The sequence below is a fragment of the Neovison vison genome, chromosome 1 (genome assembly GCF_020171115.1).
Source record: "Neovison vison isolate M4711 chromosome 1, ASM_NN_V1, whole genome shotgun sequence".
In the NCBI taxonomy this organism is placed as follows: domain Eukaryota; kingdom Metazoa; phylum Chordata; class Mammalia; order Carnivora; family Mustelidae; genus Neogale; species Neogale vison.
Window position 1 is genome coordinate 136,161,535 of NC_058091.1, and position 25,059 is coordinate 136,186,593.

Here is a 25,059-nt window from a genome sequence, read left to right on the forward strand (position 1 = left end):
CCCTATGTGGTCAACTTTTTCATGAATTTATATAATAACCACCTTATACTGAGTATATACTGTGTGCCTGAGAATGCGCTGAGATTTTATTCTGTTCCGTGCATCTCACAACACCCAGAGACGTGGATGCTGTTGTCCTGTTTCACAGACAAGGGAAGAACATGGAGAGGGAAGGGAACGGGCCCAGAGCCTCACATCTAAGGGGCAGTGCTGGGATTTGACACCGGCTAGGTCTCCTGCCAAGGCCCTTGTTCTAAAACCAGTGGAGGCAGAGAGAGGCTGGCACTAGAATAAAATCCGAAGGAATCCCTTCCCTGCCACATGCTGCTTCCCAGTCTCTCCCTCTTGCTTTGCCGGTGCCAGGCTTCAGATCGCTGGCTAAACTGGAGAGCTCAGGAGAGGCCTGGTGAACAAGCAATGAATGTGATGATCAAAATAATGTCCAGGAGAGAGAACCATAGAGGGGCCACCAAAGCCCAAGGGACCCATGACAGGGACCCACACCCAGCCTCCGCTCCCTGTTTCCTACCCGGAGAATTGAACGTTTCCTGGCCTCGGCATCACTGACATTCAAGCAGAAAATTCTTCCTTGTGGGGGCTGCCCTGTGCATTGCAGGATGTTCAACAGCCCCCCGGGCCTCTGCCCACTAGATGCCAGGAACACCCCCTCCCCCCTCCACACCCCAGTTTTGACAAGCACAAAGTATCCCTAGACTTGCCCAAGCGTTTCTGGGCAGAGGGCAGGGGGTGCAGAATCATCCCTGCTTGAGAACTGCAGATTTCTCCCAGACATAAGGAAGCCCTACTCTCTGTTCAGTCCCAGAATTCCGTGACCTCGCTTCCGCTCCAGCCCCAAACACACCCCGCTTTGCCCAGCCGTCCCTTCCTTCGCACGCCCCCAGCTCCGCTCCAGCTGGTCTCTTGACTCCTGAGATTGCTGGGCTCGTCTGTCCTCTCTGAGCCTTCCCCCTGCAGATGGCCTCCAGCTGCTGCCTGTTTCGGGTGACCCCTGTCCCACGGGTGCCAACCCCTCCTCTTTGAAGCTCCCTGTAGCCCCCTCAAGGCCCGTGGCCACCCTCTGCCTTGTGTTCAGTTGCACTCCACAGCCCGGCCAGCCCTCCTTTGTGATGTTGCCTGCCCGCTGGGGTTCCTGGGGAGCAGAGAGCCCATCAGAGCCTCCCCGTGTGCCCCTCACATGCACCGGACAGTGCTAGGGATAAAGAACATGCTGGTCGCGGGAGCTCTATCGATGAATGCTCTGAGTAAGGCCTTCGCCACCCCCAGGAGTAAAGCCCCTGGTGTCTGCCTGCCTGCTTTTCACCTCGGGGCCCACTGCTGGCCACGTGGAGCCCAGGCAGCTGGGGGTCAGCATTAAGGGCTTGTTTCTCCCTCCCGCAGCCTCCCTGGCCATGAAGGTGTGCAGGAAGGACTCCTTAGCCATCAAACTCAGCAACAGGCCCTCCAAGCGGGAGCTCGAAGAAAAGAACATCCTTCCCAGGCAGACGGACGAGGAGAGGCTGGAGCTGAGACAGCAGATCGGCACCAAGCTCACCAGGTAGGACAGCCCGACGGTCCGTCCCGTGGACCCGAGCAGAACTCGCTCTCCATCCCCGGGTTGGTCCCGGTGTCTCCCAAAGAGCTTCCTGCAGGGAATAACCCTGTAAAACGTTCCGGGTCTCTTCCCCCATTGCTCTGACAGTCCCTTCCCCTTCACGCAGCCACATCTTGGAAGTTTTCCTTGAATAAAAGCTCTGGGAGAAGCCAAAGGGCAGGTTTCCAGGTAGAATAACCACCTGGAAAAAAGCAGTGGCCAGGATGACCCACATACATGGGCGTTGTGGTTTGGTGAAGTTCATTGCCCTCAGAGAAGCACTATGTCCGCTGTGATGTGTGACCGGATGAGGCCTCTGGGGATCGTGCCTCATCAGCAACCTGTGAGCCTTCCTGAGAGGTTGGCTTTATGTGCAGTTAGGACAGACCAGCTTCGGGCATGGTGTCCTATGAACGCATTGAACACCGGACGCATGTGTTTAGAACCCCATGCACGTGTGCGTGGTATTAGCCAACATTCGCGGAGCACTTACCCTTTGCCTGCCATTCTTCTAAAACTTTACATGTATTAGATCATTTCCTCTTGGAGCCTTGCTGTGAAATGGGCATTCGTGTGCCCATTTCACAGAGGAGGACCCTGGGTGTAGAGACCTGTAGTTACCTCCTTCCTGCTGCGCCAAATGGCTCTGGAGCGCCCCCTCCTGACCAAGTGTGTTACGCCCCCTCCCCTCTGGTCTAACAGCTGTCACTCGGAGCCCGTCCTTTGTGCCAGGCACTGTGACAAGGTTTGGAGCTGCTCTCTGCCTCTTTTTAGTGGGACAGCCTTGCTTGTTCTCTCTGCCTCTGTGTCCGCATTTGTAAAATGGGAGTTGTAAGGATTCAGAAACATAAGTAAAGCATTTAAAGCCATCCCCAGTCCATAGGAAACACTCCGTTACCCTCCCAGCAACCCCATGCAGGGGCTTTCATTATCTTCCCAAGTACAGGTGAGGAACGTTGTACCTAGAGAGCTCCCAGAGGTGGAGATGGCGTCCAGCAGCGTCCTGGTGTCCTCCCCTCCCCCCGACTTAGACCCTCACCAAGGGGCCCCCTCTGTCCCTCGGTTAACTTGGTTTTGTCCTGGAGGACACTGTTTTGATGGTACTAGCCTGCGTAAATGTTCAGCACAGACGGCTGATTTGGTCTCATGTTGTGCAGACTTTAGCCCCAGAACGAAGATCTCTACCCTCCTGTCGCACGCACACACACACACACACACTCATAGGGCATGGTGACGTGTCCACACTTCAGTGATCCATATTTCTCTTCGTACTATGGTGACGGCTACTTAAGCAGCATCCTGGAGAGCCTGTCCCATTGTTGGGCAGTTAAGCACTCTTCCTTCTATGGGACAAGTCTGTCCGGCAGCTCTTCCCCGCGGTCCCATCCTCTTCCTCCAACCAGTACTCAGAGCCGCATCGCTATTGCCATCCCTCTCGGAGACAGTGACATTCCTCTCCGAGGAACAAACCCGATCTCCTTCCTGGGCACGGGGTGGGTGGGTATAGGTTTGGGCTGCTTCCAGAACCTGCTTGCTCAGTTTTAAACCTAACACCAAAAAGGGCTGTCTTTTAGGGGATGAGGGAAAAGAGAAGGAGCCGTTCCTTGACCCCAGCCATCTTCTCCAAGTGCAGCTCCCCGCACCCTTGCTCAGGCTTCTCTCCCCTTCATTCCTGCTTTCCCAGCTTTGCTAGAGAAGAATTCTCTGTGGGAAGTGAGCTGAGGGAATGGGGTCCATGGGGAGAGACGGAAAGACGGGACATTGTAGAAAGCAGGCTCGGACTGGCCTCCTGGCTTATCCGTTGTAGAGCTGTTCCACCTGGAGGTAACTGACAAAACAGGCCACTGATGTCCCAGGACAGACTCCTGAAAGGGAGATGGTACCCAGCTTCTCACGCCTGAACCCCCATTCCCATAGCGCCGCCACGACTGGCTGGCAGTGGCGGGGACAAGACCGCAGGTAGGAAGAGATAGACCAAGCACGCGCCAGAGGAAACTCTCCACGTTTGAAGCCTCATCCCAACTCTTCCTCTTCTAACAACCTTCAACTCTGCTTGGAAAATTCCAAAAAGCTACTGGTTACTGTTCCCAACTCTCTTGCACCCCGGTCATGGCCTGGGGGAGAAGGAGGGGCGTCGGGAGGGCCGTGTTGGGCACATTCAAGGCGTTTGAGCTGGCTTACATCCTTGGTCCGAATTCCCCTCGTCTTTGTTCAGTCTTCCAGCTAGGGAGTTTACTCCCTCAGGGCCAGACCCCAGACGTCTCCAGCCAGACTGTAGAAAGTGGGTCTGAAAGAGAGGATGTCGAACTGTTTAGCGGGTTGTCCAGATAGTACAGATCTCAGTGAGTCAGATGGGCGGGCCAAGTCCCCGTCTGATGGTCTTCTTTGAGATAAAGCAGCCATTGATCACACCCAAGGAGTTTTCAGGATGATTCTCTTTGGAATGAGAGCCTATTTTTTTATTTTATTTTATTTTATTTTTTTTTCAATGAGAGCCTAGCTCTATGCTCGCAGCCACTCATTATCCTGAAGTCAGGGCCACACGGAGGGGACATGTGAGAAGCAGAAGATGAAGGTGCGGAGCTGGTCATAGGGTAGGAAACTTGGGTTCTGTGGGTTGCCGAGCAGGCATCGGCCCTGGGCCTTCACTTCCCAACCCGAGGGGATTAGATTAGGTCATCTGATGACCTTGTGCTATCGGTGAGCTTTATTACCAAAAAAAAAGTAGCTAATAGAATGTAGGAATCTGCGTTAGAGTTTGAGGCTATGGGGCTGTGACATTCTTTGGCTCCCGGAGGTCGGATAATCGTGCTGGAAATTTTACATGCTTTGAAAGAGCACGCAGCGAAGCCTGCTGTGTTCCAGGAGTGACAAGTAAGACACAAAACACAATTTTAGCCTGGCAGTTTTAATAGTATAAAAAAAAGCCAAACAAACAATGCAGCATTCCAAGAATAATCCCAGCTCGGGGGGTGAGAAGCAGAAGTGCCCAGTAAAACAATGTCAAGCATTAAGGCAGAGTTTCTCCATAAGAATGCACACACATCGTTCTTCCAGAAATATGTTCTCATTGATGCCATCAGGCACACTGTCCAAAACCTCAATCAGTGAGTCATCTGGATGTTTTGACAGTAAATAACTGTTTCCGTCAGTTGCCAGATGAGAAATGCCGGCTGCCCTTGAGATATGAACATGGTCAACTGGGTACACATTGCTTTGCGCCTTATGTATACAGACTCAGGGTGGGTGCAGAGAACCAAGGGTGAGCGAGCCCATCCACTGGATGGCGGGGGTTGGGGGAGAAAGGTAACAGAATGTCTATTTTTAAATTTATTCTGTATCATTCTTCTTAAGCTGATTGCCCATGTGTATTACCACCCACATGGTGTAGGAAAGCAAGGGCCCTAGGAGGTAGCTAAAAGAAAGGGGGTAGGGGGGTGGGGGAGGTGGGGGGTGACTGCCTAGATTTTCTTGATGGACTTCTCAAAAAGCTTGCAGCCCACAGATCTAAGGGCCCCTCTCAAGCTAGATGAGGAGGACTTTTCATCTCTGGTGACCTCGGGTCCCTGAAAGTGTACAAGCTCAGAGCAGTCTCTCACCCCCCATCTCGGGAGTCCCCCCGAATGCAAGACCCCACTGCTTCCCCTCTGGGTCTCCTCTCCAGGCCCTTCAACCTGAACCCTAGGAGTGGTCAACCTGATCTGCCCTCTGACCCTTCTCTACTTTGCAGCCTGGGGCTCGGACCATCCCAGAAAGTGAAATTGTCCCCAAAGGCTAGAGCACAGGGCGCCTGGGAATGGGACTCTCAGGGACTGACGAGAAGCGTGATGCCTCAAAATAGCGAGCTATCATCTCCCGGACACCCTCTAGGTCAATTGTCCTGTGAGTCACTAAGACTGCTTCTTTGTTTGTTTGAAGATTTTATTTATTTATTTGACAGAGAGAGAGAGAGGTCACAAGTAGGCAGAGAGGCAGGCAGAGAGGGGGAAAGCAGGCTCCCTGCTGAGCAGAGAGCCCGATGCGGGGCTCGATCCCAGGACCCTGGGATCACGACCTGAGCCAAAGGCAGAGGCTTAACCCACTGAGCCACCCAGGCGCCCCATGACTGCTTGTTATAAAAGGGAGGAGCTAAGATGCCAGAACATGGCCTGTGCACTTAGGCCTTTCCCTGGGGAGCAGCCAGCTTTCCAGACCTAGCCAGCTCTGCCCTCTCCCACCAAGACCCTCTCCTCCGGGCCCTCCAGTCCCCTCCAGAACATTCAGATCAGACAGGGGAGCAGAAGCCTGGGAAGGAAAATCAAACGGCAGGCGCCTCGTAGCGCATGAGGGAGCGTGTAATCTAGACACACACAGGCGTGAGGACTGAGGCGGTGTGCTTCCCTGACACACTCGTTCCCTGAACACACCTGTTCTTGCTTTCACTATCAGCCCCCCCCACCCCACCCCCAGGGAAGGGCCTTCATCTTCTTTGCAGTCAGGATTGACCAGTCTCCCTCAGCACCGTGGGAGGTGGAGTGGGCATGGCCCGACCTGTAATTGGAATCTCTGTGGGGAAGCTCTTGGAAGCCTTGCTCGGTTTGGGGAAGGATGTCTTTCCTTGTGATGTCCTCTCTCTGCACCAGACACATCCCGGGGTTCAGTCTACACGCCCATGATTCAACCCCAACCGATCAAAGGAAGATACTTAATTTAAGCTACTTGGAGTTTTGCTTTCCTGGGGCAACCGTGACCACACACCGGAGACTGACCGGCTTAGACCACAAAAGCTGACTGCCTCCCGGTTCTGGCCGCTAGATGCCGAGACCAAGGTGTCGCGGGCTTGGTTCCTTCTGAGGGCCGTGAACGGGCATCTGTGCCATGCCTCTGCTCTAGCTGCTGGGCGTCTGCTGGCATTCCTTGGCTTGTGGACACTTGGCCCCAATCTGCCCTTCATCTGTGCTGCTCCCTGGGAGCTTCAAAGTTCCCCCTTTCCATAAGGAGAGTGGTCACATCAGTGAGGGCCCCCATACCAGTCTTGTGTGAACTTGATTATCTCTACAAAGACCCTGTCTCTAGATCAGGTCACAGTCTGAGCTCCTGGGGTTAGGACTTCGACATACGAGTTTTGGGGAGACATGATTCAGCCCATAACATCTGGGGAGATGCAAAGTGGGTCAAACTAGGAAAAGGGCCAGAACCTCAAATGCATGTTGGGGCCAGCCAGATAGTGAACAGAAGTGAGGCGGGCACTTCTAAGATTGTGAACAGAGAGTGCTGGGAACGGGGGCAGCGGGGGAAGTCCACCCCTTACCTACTTACCTAAAGGCACTGGTGCTGTTCCACTTAGGCGCCTGTTGCTTTGCAGATATGAAGGACTAGTTTTTCAGATCCTCTGAAAAAAATCTGGATTTTTTTTTTTTTTAAGCAAAAGTTCCAAATTTGTAAAACTTGGCACAGAGCAAGCAGAATATATTTATGGACTAAATTCAGCCCAAGGAGCACATCGCAGCCTGGGTGCCTGGTTTTGATCTAAGACCTGGAAGCTATCATTTCGCTTCTGTGGACTGTAGCCCTACATTCTCGGGGGAGTGCATGGAGATCTCGGGGAGAGAGCTGAGAAAGGAGTATTACTGGATATTGTAAACATAAATGTTGGGCGCCTGGGTGATTCAGTTAAGCGTCTACCTTCAGCTCAGGTCACGATCTTAGAGTCCTGGGAGGGAACCCCAATGTCCGGCTCTGCACCCAGCAGGCAGCCTGCTTCTCCCTCTACCCCTCCACTCTGCTTGTGCGTCTGTTCGCTCGTGCTTGCTCTCTTGCAAATGAATAAGTAAAATCTTTAAAAATAAGTAAATAAATAAACGTGAGAGTGCTGCATGTGTCTACCTGTAGCAATTTGGAATTAACCTCTTACAGAATCCAAATTCATTTGAATGTAGCTATTTATGTGGATTAATCATTAAAGCAATCTACCACGTTCCTAAAAAGGAGCACGTGGTCTCGGTAATTCAGGCAGAGGACTGCAGGCGGCCACGTGACTTTGGACGGAGACCTGCCCACGGCTGCTGCTTTTCCTCAGTGTCCGCGAGTCTAGGAATCAGGAGGATCTCAGATTAAAGCACCTGCCAGTCCTTGATAGCTTGAACATACATTTCAGACATGAAAACCAGCGTTAAGTGGCATGTCCCGATCAGAAGTAGGACCCTCCTTGGACAAGTACGAAAATTCCGCCTCTCCCCCTCATCAGGGACGGTTTCTTCCCATCACTTAGCAAGCCGTTGTCGTTGTGGGGGCAGGAGGCAGCGAACCAGATGGGGCCGCTGGGAAAACGTTAGTCCTGCCCATCCCCCTGGAACCTGGGATGTGATTCGCGCTTATGCAGGATGTCGTAACGTGGTGGAGAGAAAGAGTAGGCTAAATCCGTATTTTATGCTGCCAAGTGCTTCACAACTGAAGTCCCCATAAGCAGAATATAAAGTCATATGTACCGAGGATTAGGTCCGGTTCAAGGCAGAAAATTGAAATCCATTTTTTATGCTCACGGCACAGGCAATAAAAGACAATAATTCCGGCTTCTGACTGTAGCTCGGGTGCTGCTTATGATTCGGGAAAATCGCTACCCTGAGTCTGATGCACCAGCACCTCCTTGGCTCACGGCATCTCCTCCCCTCCCCCCACCAAAATCTAAGGACCCATGCTAAGTGGGAGCCAGCGTCTCCCCAGGCCAGGTAGTTGCTGCTGCTGCTGCTGCTGCTGCTGCTGGAAAAGCACACCCCCCAAAATAAGGATAACACTCAGAGGTCTATAAATTCGGTTCAACTTTGCCTTCGTAGCTCTGGACACGAGCCACTGTGAGTCACCACGCCAACAAGAGAGGGAGAGAAATGGACCTGAAAGCAGTGTAGGAGCTTCCTTGGGGATCTGGCCCTTGCAGCCAGCTCCGGCACGGTCATCCCTGGCATCTGGGCCTTGGCGGCGGCAGTGGTGGTGCTGGCACAGAGCCCAGCCCGGAGGGCACCCGGGAGGGAGGGCATGAGACTGCAGCTTCCCAGCCACAAAGCCCGGCTGGGCGTCGCTCAGGCTAGTGGGCTTTCTCTGTGCATTCCAAGACCGCCCCTGAAGCAAACCGCAATGGGGTACGAGCCGCCACACTGACACTAAGTGGACGTGGTTCTTTGTGCAGCATTTGCATAGCAAACGCATAGACCCGTCCATGGGAGATGCTTGACATCTCCCATTAACTCGCTGCACAAAATAGAAAATCCTTTTTAAAGGCCTTTGAGAAAGGCTGACATCTCGTGAAAGGTGCTGAGTCGGGGCTACAGGACTGTCTGATGGAAAAGGGGCAACCGCATTTCGCGTTTTGTTGTTAATGAAAGCTGCGAAGGCTGTCCTGGGGAGATTTGACGGAGGCTTCTCGGGCAGAGGCGGGGGGATACAACTTCAAGAGCTCAGGGATGGAGGTTGTGGCCTTGAGGCTTGAGCCACACCCATCATGGGACCCGAGGCCCCTGACCTGTCCCCGAGCCTTGCAGGGATGCAGGGGCCCTTGCTCTCCCACCCCCGCCTCCAGCTTTAAGAAATGTGGTGAAGGCAGAGTTCTTGGCATCTTGTCACCCAGACGGAGTTTTGGAGCCCTGACCATGCGCATGGGGTGCACGAGGTGTGCGTGGTGCACGGGGGAGTGCGCGCGCACGTATGCACGTTCAGGAGGCAAGGCATCGCGGTTTGCAAGCCTTGCACGGGCTGTCGGGGAACAAAGCCACATCTCGCCAGGTGCCCCAGTGCTGCGGGTGTGTGACCTGCAGCTGTCCCGGCTGCCCGTGTGTTTCTCGGTGATAGAGTAAGCGTGGGGGACAAAAGAGCTGCTTTCTCCTCTGCAAAAACAGAATCTGTGTTTAAAACTTGCAAAGGTTTAAAAAAGGAAAAAGGGACCATCATGGAGGTTAAGGAGTCTTACTTTGTTTTCTGTTCCGAAGCTTTTTTTGAACAGCTGCTTATTCCAGCCACGTTTCAAAATCTGGGGCGCTGGGCTGGAGAAGGGGACCACAGCCTTCCCCTACAGAAGAAGCAGAGAATGAGTCGATCTTCTAAGCTGTTCCGTGTCAGGCTACATTTTAAGTTGTTAAACGCCCTTTTAGTTCTTCAGCGGTTCTTGTTCTGTTAGGGGGGTAATCTGCAAAGATTATTCTTGTTTGTTGTTCATTTTAGCAGATGGCAGAAAGAAAGGCCCTGTTTCTTGGGCTATTTGGCTAAGTAAGAGAAGACTCAGCCTGTCTCCATGGAGAGACAACCAGTCAGGGCAATGGTCCCTGACATAAGATCATCTAAGACTCCAGAGGCCTTTCTGTGGAACACACGTTCCCCCTCAGGACCTCAGCTGGCCATCTTCACCTCCACCCGGCAAGGGGGCTGCTTTTGGGGTCCCTTCTTGTAGAGGAAGAAACTAATAACCCTAGAAACGATAGGGAACAAAGAGAAAAAGACGTCCCAAATCCCAGACAGACTTCCCTATCTGAAGCAGACAAGCCGAGAAAAAAGTTTCATTTGGTTTTGTTTTTATGGTGAACAGATTGTCCATCCCAAGGGCCTGTGGTTGGACAGGGATGGGGGGGGGCGGCAGAGTGCTAGACCAGGGGCTCTGCCTTGTGTGTGCGCATGTCCTGCAGAGGGAGAGGTAAACCATGGAGGGAAGAAGGGATAGGAGATTTTCTTCCATCCTGGGCTTAACTGGGCTTTTTCTTGCATTTCAGTAGCACTGTCCAAGCAATAGGAAGAGCTAAAACATTTGACAAGAGGGTTGCTTGTGGAGACGCTCCTGCCTGATGAAATGTGGGAAGCAAGGGTGTCCAGTGGGGAGGGGGCAGGGGTTCCTACAGTGTGGTCCGTGGGTCAGCAGCATGAGCATCACTTGAGAACCTGCTGAAACGCATATTTCCAGGCCCCGCCGAAACTCTGAATCAGAACTTCTGAGGATGGGACCCAGGAACCTTCATTGTAACAAGTGTGATTCTGATACACACTGCTGTTTGGGAAGCAGGGGTCTTGTAGACAGAGCACTCCAGCCTTCAAAGCCTGTGAACCTTAGATTGAAAGCTCCATCCTCCATTGACTGAGTGTGTTCCTGTCCAGCCTCAGTTTCCACAGTAAGATGGGCTCCCACTCAAGGTCATCCAGAGCTCTAGATGAGTAATTCTCCCACTTGTAGTAGATAGTGAACACTGGTTGCTTCCCTCTCGCTGTGAATTTGAGTGTTAGATTATATGAGACTCTTACTACTCAGAATAAGTAAGGCTATTCACTAACAGGTAAATCCGAAATCTTAATGGCTTGAGGCAGTAATGGTTTATTTTTCACGGGAGGAAAGCCTAATGCAGATCAGACGGCCTCTCCATCATGTAGCCATCACACGCTTCTGGAACACACTGCTCTGGCATCTCCACAGCAAGGGAAGAGGGGAGAGAAGAGATACACACGTTGCTTCCGCTCGTGAGCCACTAATCAGAACTCTGCTCCTGACGCCAATCCAGCTTCAGGAGAGGCTAGAAAAGGAGAAGGAGCAGCTGGAGTATTTGATGAGCACAGTGGCTTAGCCACAGCTACACGGAGCCAGCATCTGTCATGGGCCTTCTGTATTGGATGGTTGTTCTGGTCATGGCCCCAGTGGTATAAAAGGGACCATCACAGGGGCACCTGGGTGGCTCAGTGGGTTAAAGCCTCTGCCTTTGGCTCAGGTCATGATCCCAGGGTCCTGGGACCAAGCCCCACCTCAGGCTCTCTGCTCAGCAGGGAGCCTGCTTCCTCCTCTCTCTCTCTGCCTGCCTCTCTGCCTACTTGTGATCTCTGTCAAATGAATAAAATAAAATAAAATCTTTAAAAAAAAGATTTTTTAAAAAGGGGACCATCATATCTGAAATAGATGTGATTAAAAGACTTCTCAGAAATTGTGGAATATACATTCAGTGCAATATTGTTTGGCCTTTAAAAAAGAAAAAAAAAAGGGGGGAAATCCTTTCATTTACAACACCATAGTTGAATCTGTAAGACGTTTTGCCAAGTGAAATAAGCCAGACATGGGAAGATAAATACTGCATGAACTCACTCGTAAGTGGAATCTCTCTCTCTCTCTCTCTCTCTTTTTTTTTTTTTTTAAAGAGAGAGAGCCTGAGCAGGGGGTTGGGGGGCAGAGAGAGAGGAAGAGAGAAAACCTTGGGCAGGCTTCCACCCAGTGCAGATGTGGGGCTCGATCCCATGACCCCAAGATCACGACCTGAGCCAAAATCAGAAGTAGGATGCTCAACCAGCCAAGCCACCCAGGGGCCCAAATCTTAAAAATCACAAACTCCGAGTGACAGAGAGTAGAATGGCAATTACCAGAAGCTGGGGAGTAGGGGGCAAAGGAGAGGAATCACTCAAAAGGCACAAACTTTCAGTCAAAAGATGACTAAGTTCTGGCACACGATGCACGGGGTGGTGACTCGAGTTGATAGTAACACGTTATATACCGTCCCGTCCCCAGAGAGCAGATCTCGCGTGATCTCAGCCCGCACCGAAAAAACGGAGCCTTGTGAGGGGAGGTGCTGGACGTGTTAATTAGTTTGAGATAATGCTTTCACAGCGTATATGTCTATCAAAACCTCAGGCTGCACCTTTTAAGTATATACAGTTTTCATCTGTCCAAAACAGAAGAGAAGGAAGGAGGCAGCCAGTTGGCAGTTGGAAGGAAGAGAGCATGGTCTCCTTGAGGGGAGGGGACATGCGAAGGGTCTGACACCCTCCGTGCTGGGGCGAGTGTCACTGGGTGCATCAGTGAATGAATTGCTGCAGAGGTCCGGCTCAGTAAAGCGACTCACCGAAATCAGAAGAATCGCAGTTAGAGGAAAAAAGAGACCCCAAATAAACACCCCCTCCATGTAAAGAAAAAAATGACTTAAGCAGAAACGGGAGATCCTGGAAGGGAGCAGTGGGCCTTGAGCTGAACAAGCTTGTTTTCTGTGGGTACAAAGTCAGCTTCCTAGAGTCACACGTCACTAACGGAGACCGTGGAATCTCAGCTCCCAACAGATTGAGTCTATCTTAAGTACTGACTAAGCACCTGCTAGGTACATGGTCCTGTACTAAGGGCCACTTAAAATGTAGCTGGAGAGGGGCACCTGGGTGGCTCAGTCCGTTAAGCATCTGCCTTCGGTTCTGGTCATGGTCTCAGGGTCCTGGGATCGAGCCTCACATTGGGCTCTCTGCTCAGCGGGGGAGCCTGCTTCTTTCTGCCTCTCTGCTACTTCTGATTCTGTCTCTCTCTGTCAAATAAATAAATAAAATATTTTTTTAAATGCAGCTGGATAATCATCCCTCTACAAGAACTAAGACAAGCCTGTCAAGGCATACTCATTGTCATCAGGTTTACTCTGGGAAAGAGATGCTAAGGGCGAGTTCTGTGGGGGAAACGGTGGGTCCTTCTGGAGCACTTTTTTTTTTTTTAATTGGTTTGAATCTCTTTTAGACTATTGATCTTCCCATTTTTTCCCTTTAAAATAGTCCCAAAAGATAAGGGCTGAGCACTGATAACGTAAACATTGAATCATCCAAACATTTGACTCAGAGTCTTTTTGTCCGAAACCAGCACATTAACTGGAACAACTCAAACTTGAGTTGTCAGAGCACTTTCCCTGCGATGTGTTCTTTTTCTCACCTTCAATCTTTTGATCCCCTTAAAACCAAAGGATGTGTCATTTCTATCATACTGTTATCCAGGAAAAGATCTCTCCAAGCCATTTGTAAGCTTACCAGGAGGCAATAAATAAACGGAGTTAAATCATCGTGAGAAACGCTCAAAGCATCTTTCAATCTCCAGGTGGAAGAGAATTGTGTTGCATGGAATTCTGCCTCGAAAGCTAGCCTAGTGCTTCCAAATTGGCTTATTCATTTTTTTTTTTCCTTTCACTATGGGCTCTGTGGCTGTATCTTGAGACTCTGGTTTCTTCACTTACTTCGCGGTGGCATCTTCCCGATCTGAAAAAGTAATAGATTTAGAGTACTTTAGTGCCCCGCGGATACTCCTGTCACTGCCTAGAACACCTGTAGTTTTATAGATAAGAAATCTGAGCTCGAAAGAAATTAAGCTGCTAACCAAGTTCACAGCGTTACCTGCCCACACTCGGATTTTAAGCCACTGTCCCTGCCCCCAGTCGGTGCTAAAAATTAATATACTTGCAGCTAACATTACACTGCATGTAAACTAACTGGAAGTTAAATAAAAACCGTAAAAAAAAAAAATTCATCTCCCTCAAAAAAGGGAGAAACATATTCACTTCTCGCCAGAAGACACGGGCCAGTGATTTGATTTGAAGCCTGACAAGTCATACTGTTCGTTATTTCCCTCAATTTGTGCCTGAAAGAAAAAGGTCTTGAATTTGAATTAAATTCAAATTTTGAATTAAATCTTTGAGGATCATTTTCAGTCATCAGAAGGCCCGTGGAAAAGGGGCATTGCTGGCTTCTTTTCGTGGGCACGGTTTCCTCCTCGGTCCCGCTCAGAGAGCAAAACATTTAAATCCAATGCCCAAGGAAGAGCTGTGTCCCGGTCGTACGAGTTCACATGTGGTCAAGTCTCATCCGTCATTTTGAAGACCTGAGCAGGGACTTGGAAAGATTCACCGGCTGGTGCCTGGGCTTGGAGTTCGCCCATTCTCGTAGCTGCATCCCTCAGAGGAATGACGCTTCACCGGTTATCCTTAAGGTTAACTTGTCCCTTGTTTCAGGGGCGAAGCTGGCATTTCCGGTCTCCAGACGTATGTCGTGCTCTTTCTCCCTCGCCCGCCCAAATGGGCTTCGGGTTTGATTCAATGCGATTTTTCTGCAGCTCCCATGGAGAGCCGGCCCGCACTCGGCCCCGAAAACCTAAGAAGCAGAACTGGATGACAGCCAAGAAGTGTGTGGCGCCGTTGCTTTTCCTGCACCCCTGCACATCTTCACTCACTGGCAAAAATACCTCTCAGAGCGCGTGCAAAATGCTAATAAGAGTAATTCATTTTATTTATCTTCATTATGTTCATTTCACAATGCAAAGATTTTTATAATACCCTCGGAAATTGCGTATATGCTCACTAAATAGACAATGAACAGAAAAAAAATGATCCTAAGCTACAAACCCAGGAAAATCGCTTTTCCCTCTAATTCTGAAGGCAATTCCTTTGAAATATCAGTGAATATGCTTCTATTTTAGGAAGTGGGATCATGAAAATTTTATGTCCTTTGCCCATCGAATCATTAAAACAATAGTTCTTCAAAATGGGAAGCCTTGTTGGTTCCTTTGGAAAAAAGGAATAGTGCCTGCTGACAGATGATCACTGTGTCGCAAAGAGTTTTTAACTATCTGAAATCCTTCCCTCTTTTTGACTTGTGACTTTCTTCCTTTTGCTCAGGGTCCTATTGTAACTCACCAGGCTCCCTCCTAAAATGTGCTAAGCTAGATGGTTCCATCTTCTCGTGTATTAACGGACCTCGCAGGAGGTGCCCTCCTGAATTTCCTGACCCGATGTTTCTGCCACCATCCCCAGAAGCGGCCTGTGTCCCACAAAAGGGGAGCCCTCTGCACACCCCACTTAGTGACCTGGTGCCGCCTTTGTTCTCCGGGAAGCTGGGCGGGCAGCTGCGGCTCAGAGCCTGTGTTCTGAACCCAGCACCTCTGTGGAGCAGCAGCCCCGCCCACCCCTGGCTCACGGGGGTCGCCTTGCCCTCTTTCTTGACAGTCCTTGACGAGCAGAGTCATTTGGGACCACGACCTGTGAAATCCGGTTCTCACTCCACGCTCCCCAAGCAGCGTGACCAGGATACCCTCAGGCGGTTTCCACGAAGGGGCTGTAAACCTATATAGCTTAGTCCAGGCAAAAACAAAATAAGCTGCCTCTTTTTTTTTTTTTTCTTTTTAAGGCTATATGTAATCTCAGATTCAGAGTACTTAAGAAATTAGTGAAAATTTGTCAGAAATTTACATCATAGGTTCCATGATAGCTGCTTAATAATTAATAACAGAATGTCAAGGTACATGGGGCACCTCGGTGGCTCAGTGGGTTAAGCATCTGACTCTTGCTTTTGGCTCAGGTCGTGATCTCAGGGTCGTGGGATTGAGCCCCAGGTTGGGCTCTGTGCCCAGTGGGGAGTCTGCCTGAGATTGTGTCTCCCTCTGCCCCCCCCCCATGCTCGCTCGCTCTCTTTCTCTGTCTCAAATAAATAAAATCTTTGAGGACAAAAAAGAATACCAAGATACATATACAGAACATTTTCTTTTAAACACTAATCATTTCTATAAAAGTTTTCAAACTGCCCATTTGACAACAAGCTTGAGTCCGCAGGACATTCTGATCTCCCTCATGTACGTCACAGCCATCGCCCTGTAGAGTTGGTAACAGGGCCTGAAGGCCACGGACGCTGTGCGAAGAAAGGAATCTTCCTGTAAGGATGTCGGTGAAGGGGTGGGGCAAACAATCCTATTACGGAAAGCGAGTCTTTTCACTGCCACAAATGGGAGAACTCCCAGGCACGCTGCCGCAGCTCTGATGGCACTGGAGCCGCCGAGACTGACCCCCACGTGGGCCGGAGCTTGAAAAGGGGCCAGGAGTCCGGAAGCCACAGCGGAGGCTGAGAGCTTGGGATGGAGACAGGGAAAAACACGGTGCAGTTGTCCACGTAACGTGCCACGTAAGGAAAGGTGATGCATCTTTCAGGTGATGTGACGGACATCTTTCAGATATTTTCTTTTTCAAGATTTATTTATTTATTGGAGAGTCCCTGACACAGGGCTCGATCGCACAACCATGAGGTCACGACCTGAGCCAAAACCAAGAGTCGGAGGCTCAACGGATTGAGGCACCCAGGCGCCCCCAGACACTGTGTGTGGTGCGGAGGTTAGGGTGGTGAGGAGGACACCAGGACGGGGCTCGGCTTCCATTCTGAAGTGCTGGGGGACCCAGCGTATGGCCTCTGTCTTACGGAGTCAAGAACCACACAGCACGTGACTCAAGAAGCCCCCCCCCTCTCGTTCTGCATCGAGGAACCAGGATCGTCCGCGTGGGTCCACTAAGCAGCGCAGGTGCGCGGTTCCGCGGGTCGACCTTCCGGGACAGTTTCCAGGCACCGGTGACCCCGTGGCAAGGGCCACAACCTGCAGCCTGGGGACCAATGCCTGCCTGTTGGTACATCAGCCCTGGGGAGCATGACGGTGACGGGGACTGCATGGTCCACTGCGTCTGTAGGAAGTGCGGAAATTCAGGCTCTCCCCAGCACAGGGAGAAATTGTGTTTCTCTTCCCAGAAAGAGGTTCCTCTCTGTGCTAATTTCTCTAAGCAGAATGGCCGCCTTTGCTTTTATTTATCAGTCCCAGCATGAAGCACTGTATTGTTTTTACAAATTATACTGGGCACACAGTCCATTCTTTAAAACTGGACTTATTACCTGAGCAATTAGGGAAGCTGCTTCAAGGACAGCCAGGCACCCACATAAGCGGCACAGCTGGGCTGTTGGCCGGCGGAGGAGGCACTAGCTCTACAGGCAGATGAGAAGGGAATCCTTTTTTTTTTTTTTTTAAGATTTTTATTTATTTATTTGAGAGAGAGCGCTCAAACAGGGGGAGCTGCAGAGGGAGAGGGAGCAGACTCCTCGATCAGCAGAGAGCCTGATGCTGGACTCCATCCCAGGACCCTGGGACCCTGACCTGAGCCAAAGGCAGATGCTTAACCACTGAGCCACCAGGCGCTCTAAGAGGGAGTCTGCTTAGCACAAGGTGTGTGATGTCCTCAAGGAGGAAGGCCACGCGCCAGGCCAGGCAAGGCCAGCTGGGAAAGGAGGACCGGCAGGAGTGACGACTGTCGTCTTGTTCTCGCTGTTGGAGCTGGATCCGAGCCCCAGGACCAGGTGTGACCATGCGAGGAAGAGGGACACAAGGAGGCAAAGCCTGACACTGACACGTGATTCCTGGAGCACAGGGCAGGCCTGAGCCTGAAGCTCTAACCTAAACCGAGCATCACGCAGATGCGGGGAGAGGTCGTGGTGGCCGTTCCAGCAAATCACAGAACTGCAGGCGTGTGGCGTGTGTGGAAAATGGAGGTGACCAGAACCTGACAGATCCTCTGTACAACAGAGCATGAGAACGTGTACTTCACACACACACACACACGCACGCACCACACACCCGGGAGAGCCTGGCTCCTGACTAGAGATGCAGGTGCTGAGAAGGGTCTGGTGCTTTGCTGTGGTCGGTGGTTTCCCATCCCTTTCGCACCATGAATGCCAGAGGGAGGCCTTCCAGGGCTCTGAGAGGCCGAGCGCTCCCCCGGGGGTGGGACTGTGCCTTCAGACGACCTGACTCTCAGTTGCCTCTGGTTAAAGACCTAATGGTCATGGTGCACCTGGGTGGCTCAGTCAGTTAAGCGTCAGACTCTGGATTTTAGCTCAGGTCATGATCTCAGAGTCATGAGATTGAGCCCCATGTCGCCTCCACACTGAGTTTGGAGTCTGCTTGCAATTCTCTCTCTCTCTCTCTCTCTCTCTCTTTCTCTCTGTCCCTCCCTCTTCCCCTCCCACATTAAAAAAAATAAGACACAGCAGTCAGGATACTCTTCTGGGGAAGAGACCAATCCAGAGGGAATGTTCCACCAGCAGCCATTTCCCTCAGGATGGAGGTGGGTGTTTCTCTGACACCTCAGGAGTTGGTGTTGCTTGTGGTCCTGTGAGGGACAGGGCACTCATGGCCCAGGGCTGCTAATGGAGTCTGCCCGGTTTCCCTGGGCTCCTCCTGGGACATGACAGCCCTGAGACGCTGCCTGTCCCAGTCTGGGCAGTGGGGCCATGGTCACCCGTGATTCCCCTCCCGCCTCCCACATCGCGCGTACATGCGGGAGAGGGAGGGGGTGTGTGACGTAGGTGCTGTGCACCTCGTGTGACCAGACGTCGGGACATAAAGCAAAAGAGCCTAAGGGAGGGAAGAGAGCTTAGACGCTCATTCACCAGGCTGGGAGCTAAAGTCCCTTGCTCCATCCATGCTATGAGTTCAGTCAATTTGGGGGAATATATTTAAGGGAAGATCGTCTCTTCTGTCAAGGAATCTCCCAAAACATTGGTAGATAAGGCCAAGAAAGTAGAGAGAAATCATTTCTGTTTGTTTTCTCTGTAATCAAGGCAGAATTTATTCGAAGCATCCCTGTCTCTCCATCCATGTTACTCCTCTTTCCCTTTCCCATATAAATCGATCCTTTCCCAGACAGATAAAGCCATCCCATTCACCTCTCCTGGTCCTTTTCCAACTAAAAAGATCTACAAAGAAGGCAAAACTGCAAATCCAGACTAGTTAGGCATTCCTAAAGTCCACCATGCTGCCGGACAGAAAAAGGATGTGTGGGGCGAGGGGTGGGGGTGGGGGGCGGCTTTGGTCTTTTCCGGTGCATCACATGTGTAAATAGACTCTGTGAAAGACTGTCCTGCCACAGGAAAGCGCGCACAGTTTAATGAGAGTGATTGCATTCAATACTCCTTCGGGCTGCAGGGCTCTTGGTTTAAAAGTGAAGATTTATAGGACACCTGAGTGGCTCAGTCAGTTGAACGTCTAACTCTTGATTTCAGCTCAGGTCGTGATCTCAGGGTTGTGGGATCGAACCCCACATCAGGCTCCCTTCTCAGGGGGGAGTTTGCTTGGTTCTCTCTCCGTCTCTCCTTGCTCCATTACACACCTCTCTCTGTCTCTTATATAAATCTCTATTTAAAATGAAGCTTTTCATTTCAGTTGGGGAGTGATGGTTCAGGAGGGAGTAGGGCATTGAGGGACTTTTAATGAAGGAGGACTATAGGAAACTTGGCCAAATAAGGTGATCAAAACCCCCTCCACACCGGCGTCTGAGACTCATGAGGGGTTTTGCGTGTCCTTCTCCAGGTTTCTAAACACCATGGGATCTCATCTGAACCCGAGTTGTTGTTGTTTCTAGAAATAGGAGCTCGTGGGAGGCAGCGGGAGGACATTGGCTGGACCCCCACTGAGGGAAGAGGGGGAAGGAGGCTGGGGATTCCTGCTTCCTGTCTCTCAGCTTCTGCCCACCTTGCACCTTCAGAACCCCCCTCAAGGAGTGCTGATGGCTTTGAGATATTGGACCATTGGGGGTGAATATGAAAAAAACATGAACCACACATATTCTGTGACTCCTAGGAGCAGTCTGGGTGGGAGGGAGCAACGCGGGTCCTACGTCCCCCTCTTTATCCCTTGCCTTGCTTCAGAAAGTCACCATGGGTTGTGTATGTTGTTTATTGAGGCCCAACAAAGCAGAGGCATCTGCCTTTTTAAATGAGTGGATGAATGAGTGTGTGAATAAATTAAGTATATACTCTTACGCCCTTTTCATGTTGTCTGGGCTGTATGCGTGGACCTACCCATGATACTGTCCATGACAGTCACTCAACAGTGACACCCAGAGCCTCCTCTCTTCATTAGAATCACTCTTTGTCCTTGCCTTGATGGTCTGTGTCCCTCAAAAATAATATTCTTCAGAGAGTAATGAGAGTAAGTCAGGTGTTTTGCTGAGACTCAGATAGTTGTGGGTATGTTTGGCGGACATGTCCTGAGCCCCCCAGAGGTCAACTTTCTTGCACGGGATCAGCTCCAAGGACACGAACACCCGTGCCCTCACACTGGGTGGGCATCCATTCACAGTCAAGCAACAAGTGTTGTCGAGTGACTTTCCTAGCAGTGAAGGCAAGAGCCCTCAGTGAAGGGGATGAGGCAAAAAAGAAGAGCGTGGCCAATGCCATTTGACAATGATAATGACAGGACATGTTAAAAACTAACTGGAGACTCCCAGAAAAGATAGAAGATGGGTTTTCGTGACAAGGGGAATATTGTGCAGAAGTCATCTGAATATTTCCCTTGGCTTCGTCCTCTTGGTTAGACCACTGCGTGTCGTTTGAGCTTCTGCCGTTAAAGAGAAATGGCACAATGACAATCTTATCAAGTGACCATTATCTGTCACTCTCTCCATCCCCAGAGTTGTTATGTGTGACAACCAAAGCAGGCGTCTCCTTCCCCTCTGGTTTTCCACAACCTGAACAACTTCATCAAAAAGGAGGACTTTCCATAGCATGATCTTTCCATCCATATTCCACCAGGAAACATAGGGCTCACAAAGTATGATAGCTTGAGAAGTTATGGGCAGCGGGACTCGTCATAAAGATGTGGGCAACTTCGGAATCCTTCTCAACACAGCTCCTGGCAGCTTCTGTCAGCCAGCCAGAGGTGACAGATGAGATGACTGTCTTTTTCACTGGGATTCATGTAGATGATTGTTCCATCTTCTCTAAGAACGGATAGACTGTGTATCTATTAAGATGGCCAATGGAAGGCCTAGACCAATATCTGGTATGTAATGACTGGACAGACAGAAGGATTCACTCATGCATGGATGGACAGATGGCTGGACAGATAAAATTAAGCTAAAGGTGACCAGATCTCCTCAGCTACTTAATGTGGTAGAACAGTGGACTTTTTTTAATTCCCTCTTTCCTTATCTTTTGCTATCACATTGTTGTAGCCTTTGTTTTGATTGATTCCTCATGTCAAGATGGCCATGTTGAAATGAGTCTATTCTTTGGTTGACTTAATTAGCTATCTTAACTCCTATTGTAACAACTCAGATACTCTTTCAACGTGAAATCTTCCTGATTGCTAAGGTGCGGTCTATGCCTGATAATACCAGTAACACTGGAGTATTCACTATGTAGGCTGCTGATTTTGGGGTTTTTTGTTGTTGCTGTTATTGTTGTTAGATTTGTCTTTAAAGATTTGTCTTTAACCTCTAGACCCAGTGTGGGGGCTTGAACTTACAACCCCAAGGTCAAGAGTCATGCACTCTACCGAGTCAGCCACATGACCCTAGACTCTCAGTTTTGGTACCATTTTGGGTTCTTTTTAAATGGGTCTGATGCATAACAAAACACACAGTCCCCTTGTTCGTTCCAAACAGATTTCAACTCCAACATTATTTCAGTGTTTTCTCTGGTTTTTACCTCACGATACCTGAGCTTGACCATGGGACCTCACAATGGAGCCGCAGCCAAGTGGGCAAAGCCAAAAACACTTCTTTCTTAAGAGGATCCTACTTATCTATTTGAGGTCAGAGACTCTTGTCAAGTTACCAAAATAAAATTTCATGCCTTCTACTTACTTTTAAAAGGGATTTTTTTTTTTTTTAAATCTCTCATTCGGTCCTCTCTGCACTTCTGGGCAGCAGGCAGGCTAGCTTGTGGTTATGACCACCTGTCCGATGGTGGGACTCGGAGCACAGGTCCAGGGCCATAACGTGCTCAAGCGACCTTGCAGTTAATGGTGGAGCCGGGCCAGGAGGCAGGCTCTGGACCCCAGTCCATTTTCTTCTCTCTTGGCTCTTTCCATGCTAGAACGAGGCTATCTGTTAATAGCTTGCAGGGAATGAGGAGAAGGAAGAAAATTGAAAACTCTTGACTGAAATTCCTGGAAAGAGTTGGGTTCATGGATTAGTAATGTTAAGAATTGTTCTGCCTTCTTGGTGGAGAGAAAGGGTAGCCGGGCAGAGCCCTGAGGCATAAAAGCAAAACTGCTGTCCACTCTTCCCAGAGGAACCTCTTTGGTGGCCGGGCCACCGCTGTGTAGGGCCTAGAGTTCTGGCCATCCCCATGGCACAATTCTTGAAGTATTACTCATTGACTGAGTCATCAAAAATCTGTGGAGCCCCTCCTGCGTGTCAGGCGCTGTCCTAAGTCTAGAAACAGATGAATAGGGCATGATTTGCCTGGGAAGTTTCCTGGTCTGGTTGCAAAGGTGGTCATAGTGGGTAGCATGGCTGTCAGGGTGAGGCCATGATCAAGATGGGGGAGCCCAGCAGGGGACGCTCCTAGCTCTACTGGTTACATCAGAGGAGGCCCTGCCTCTTCTTCAGACTGGGGATGTGTGCTGGGTTCTCAGGAGGAACAAGGAAGAGTGAAAGCCAGAAGCTCTGGGGGCCTTTCACACTCACGCCACAGGGCACGGGGAGGGGTGACTGTGAGTTTTATTAGTGCAGTGTCACCCCTGAAGGCTGTTAGCGGAGGAGGGAGTCTCGCTGGGGCCTCCCTGACCGCTCTCTTCCTTTGCCCATTCTGAGCACCAGAAGTCTAGGCAATCTGCCTGCAGAGACGGGCATCCGGAGGGCCCCTTGGCTCTGCCACATGGGCACGAGAGGCTGGGGCGCGGGGAGAAGGCCGGCTCCTCCAAGGCCCCCACCTGACAGGGGGCAGACCCATGCTGGGTACACACAGGGCCGCTTCTGAAGCAGGACAGGGCACCCCTGGGGCTCTCCCCAGCCGTGCCACCCACTGGAGAGCAGGAGCTAAGGGTGTGGAAGAAGGCATAAGGGCGCTGAAAACCAGGGGAGAAGAAGCTTCGAGAAGTCACTGTAGGCAAAGGCACCACACGACAGAGAAAGGTCAGGTAAAATGAGGGCTCTATAAAACCACCAGTTTTGGCAGTGAATCCTCAGTGACCTTGGCAGGAGCCGATCCCTGATTCGTCACTGTTGTCCCACAGCCCAGCTTGTCCTGTGTGGTGAGGGACAGGCGTGTGCAGGGTGGGACGTTGAGTGAGATGCTGGCTGCGGCCTCTCCAGTCATGACAGCCACGAATGTCTGCAGATGTTGCCACAGGCCCCCTGGAGGCAGAGCTGTCCGGTGGAGAACCAGGGCAGTAGAACGGTGTGGACAGAAGCCAGGGTCATGCTGCGTTACTGTGACCTCACACCTGAACCACTCTCTGGAGAGGTCGGGCAGCCGAGAGCAGGCTGGAGGGGGAGGTCCTCTGAGGGAGGGGGCGGCGGAAGAGGAGAGTAGTTTGTTCTGTTTTGTTTCTAACAGAGAACACATGTGCTTGTCCTAGGGAAAGAACTAGAAGGGAGGGAAGGGTTAAAGACAAGGGACAGTCATGGGGCAACATGCCTTTAATGAGTTCTCGAACACGAGGTGTCTCCAGTTACCAGACTCCGTGCCAGGCACTGTGGATGCCATGCTGAGCCAACGAGGGCTCCCTTGTTCAAAATTGAAAATTTCAAAATGGCAGCAAAGCCTTTGGAGCCCAGGCACGGGCCCTTCGCAGTGGGGCCCCCTGTGCAGCTGCCCAGGACTGTGCTCGTGAGATGACCCTCACGAGGTAAGGGGGCCGGGTGGCCCCGTGTCGCAGAACTCAAGCCCCGGGGTCCAGTGGGCAGGCCAGACCATAACAAGAAGGACAAGCATTATGGGAAGTAAGGGACTGTTGTCACCCACAGTGGGGGCACCTTCACCGAAAGGTTAGCGACCACAAGGAGTCATGTCTAAGGTTGAAGCTGTGAGTTTGAGGATTACCCCCAGTTCACCGGACGAAGAGGAAGAGCTAGTGTGCGTCGCTATAAGGAAAGGTACGTGAATCTAGAAGAAACCAGGAAGACACAGTTATGTCTGAAAGACAGAGTGTGGGGGGATTCTTGGCAAGCGTGCCGATCACGAACTCTCCCCTAGGATCCTGGGTGTTTGACTCCTTCCTGCAGCCCTAGGAGGGCACGTGTGGAATCACAAGTGGGGAGTCATGTGATGAGGTTTCTCTTTAGAAAGACCATCCTGTCTGGGCTGGAGGAGGGCCCGAGCGGGATGGGCTGCTGCAGCCCGGAGAGATGCTCCAGCTGAGGTGGGCTGGAATGGGGGTGGTTTGGACCTGGTGGTATTGGCTGTTGAGGGTCAAGTGCAGATCATGGGGAGGCAAAGCTCTCAGGACAGGAGGAGAAGACAGATGAATTCATTTAGGACCTCATGAGTTTGACACCTGTAGGAGTATAAATTGGGCAGTCTAGAACTCAAAACTACGACTGGAGGTGTAGATTTTTGGAGTCCTCGGAAGTAGATGGGAACTGATGTCATGACCGTGGGTGAGATCCTCCCAGGAGCATGTGTGGCATCAGGACAGGCAGGATCTGGGTGAAGTAACTACTGAAAGCACCTGTTTTGTTCTCCGTGGTCTCCTAACACCTGGGTTTGTAGCGATGACCAAGGCCACACAGAAACAGCCCACCTATATAGAAGTGACATGTTCTCCGGAAAGATTCCGAAGGAAGGGCTGTAACTCAGTGTGTCTCCCTTTCCCTTAGTCCCACCAGGCCTCTCTGCACCCGTTCCCTTTCCCAGCCGGGGCAGCAGTTGGGAAACCCGTCTCCTGCTGCCTTAGGACGAGTCCTTCCTATTTCTCTTCCCATCTGTCTGGAAGGGCCATTCCCTCCCCCTGGGGCTGAGATCCAGAAGACCACAGTCAATTCTGCTTTGCTTTTCCCTGAAATGCAGATACAGCTTTCAGAGATCCCAACTTTAAAATGAGGGCCCTCCAAACAAAGTCGTGACCTTGCCGTTCTGATGCCAGCAGAAGGCTCCTTAGCAACTTGGGGCAGAAGGAATCCTCGGCAGCATCAGGAATCAGACCAGCC

At 51.0% G+C, this 25,059-nt stretch overlaps 1 protein-coding gene across 9 annotated transcripts in view; it reads left to right on the forward strand.

Moving 5' to 3' along the window:
* Positions 1 to 25,059, forward strand: part of PHACTR1 (phosphatase and actin regulator 1) — a 551,546-nt gene that overhangs the window by 509,566 nt on the left and 16,921 nt on the right. For all 9 annotated transcript variants that reach the window (XM_044259016.1, XM_044259034.1, XM_044259025.1 and 6 more), the window contains one exon: positions 1,399 to 1,555. In XM_044259016.1, coding sequence (XP_044114951.1) covers positions 1,399 to 1,555 — 157 coding nt within the window. The remainder of the gene's footprint in view (positions 1 to 1,398; positions 1,556 to 25,059) is intronic.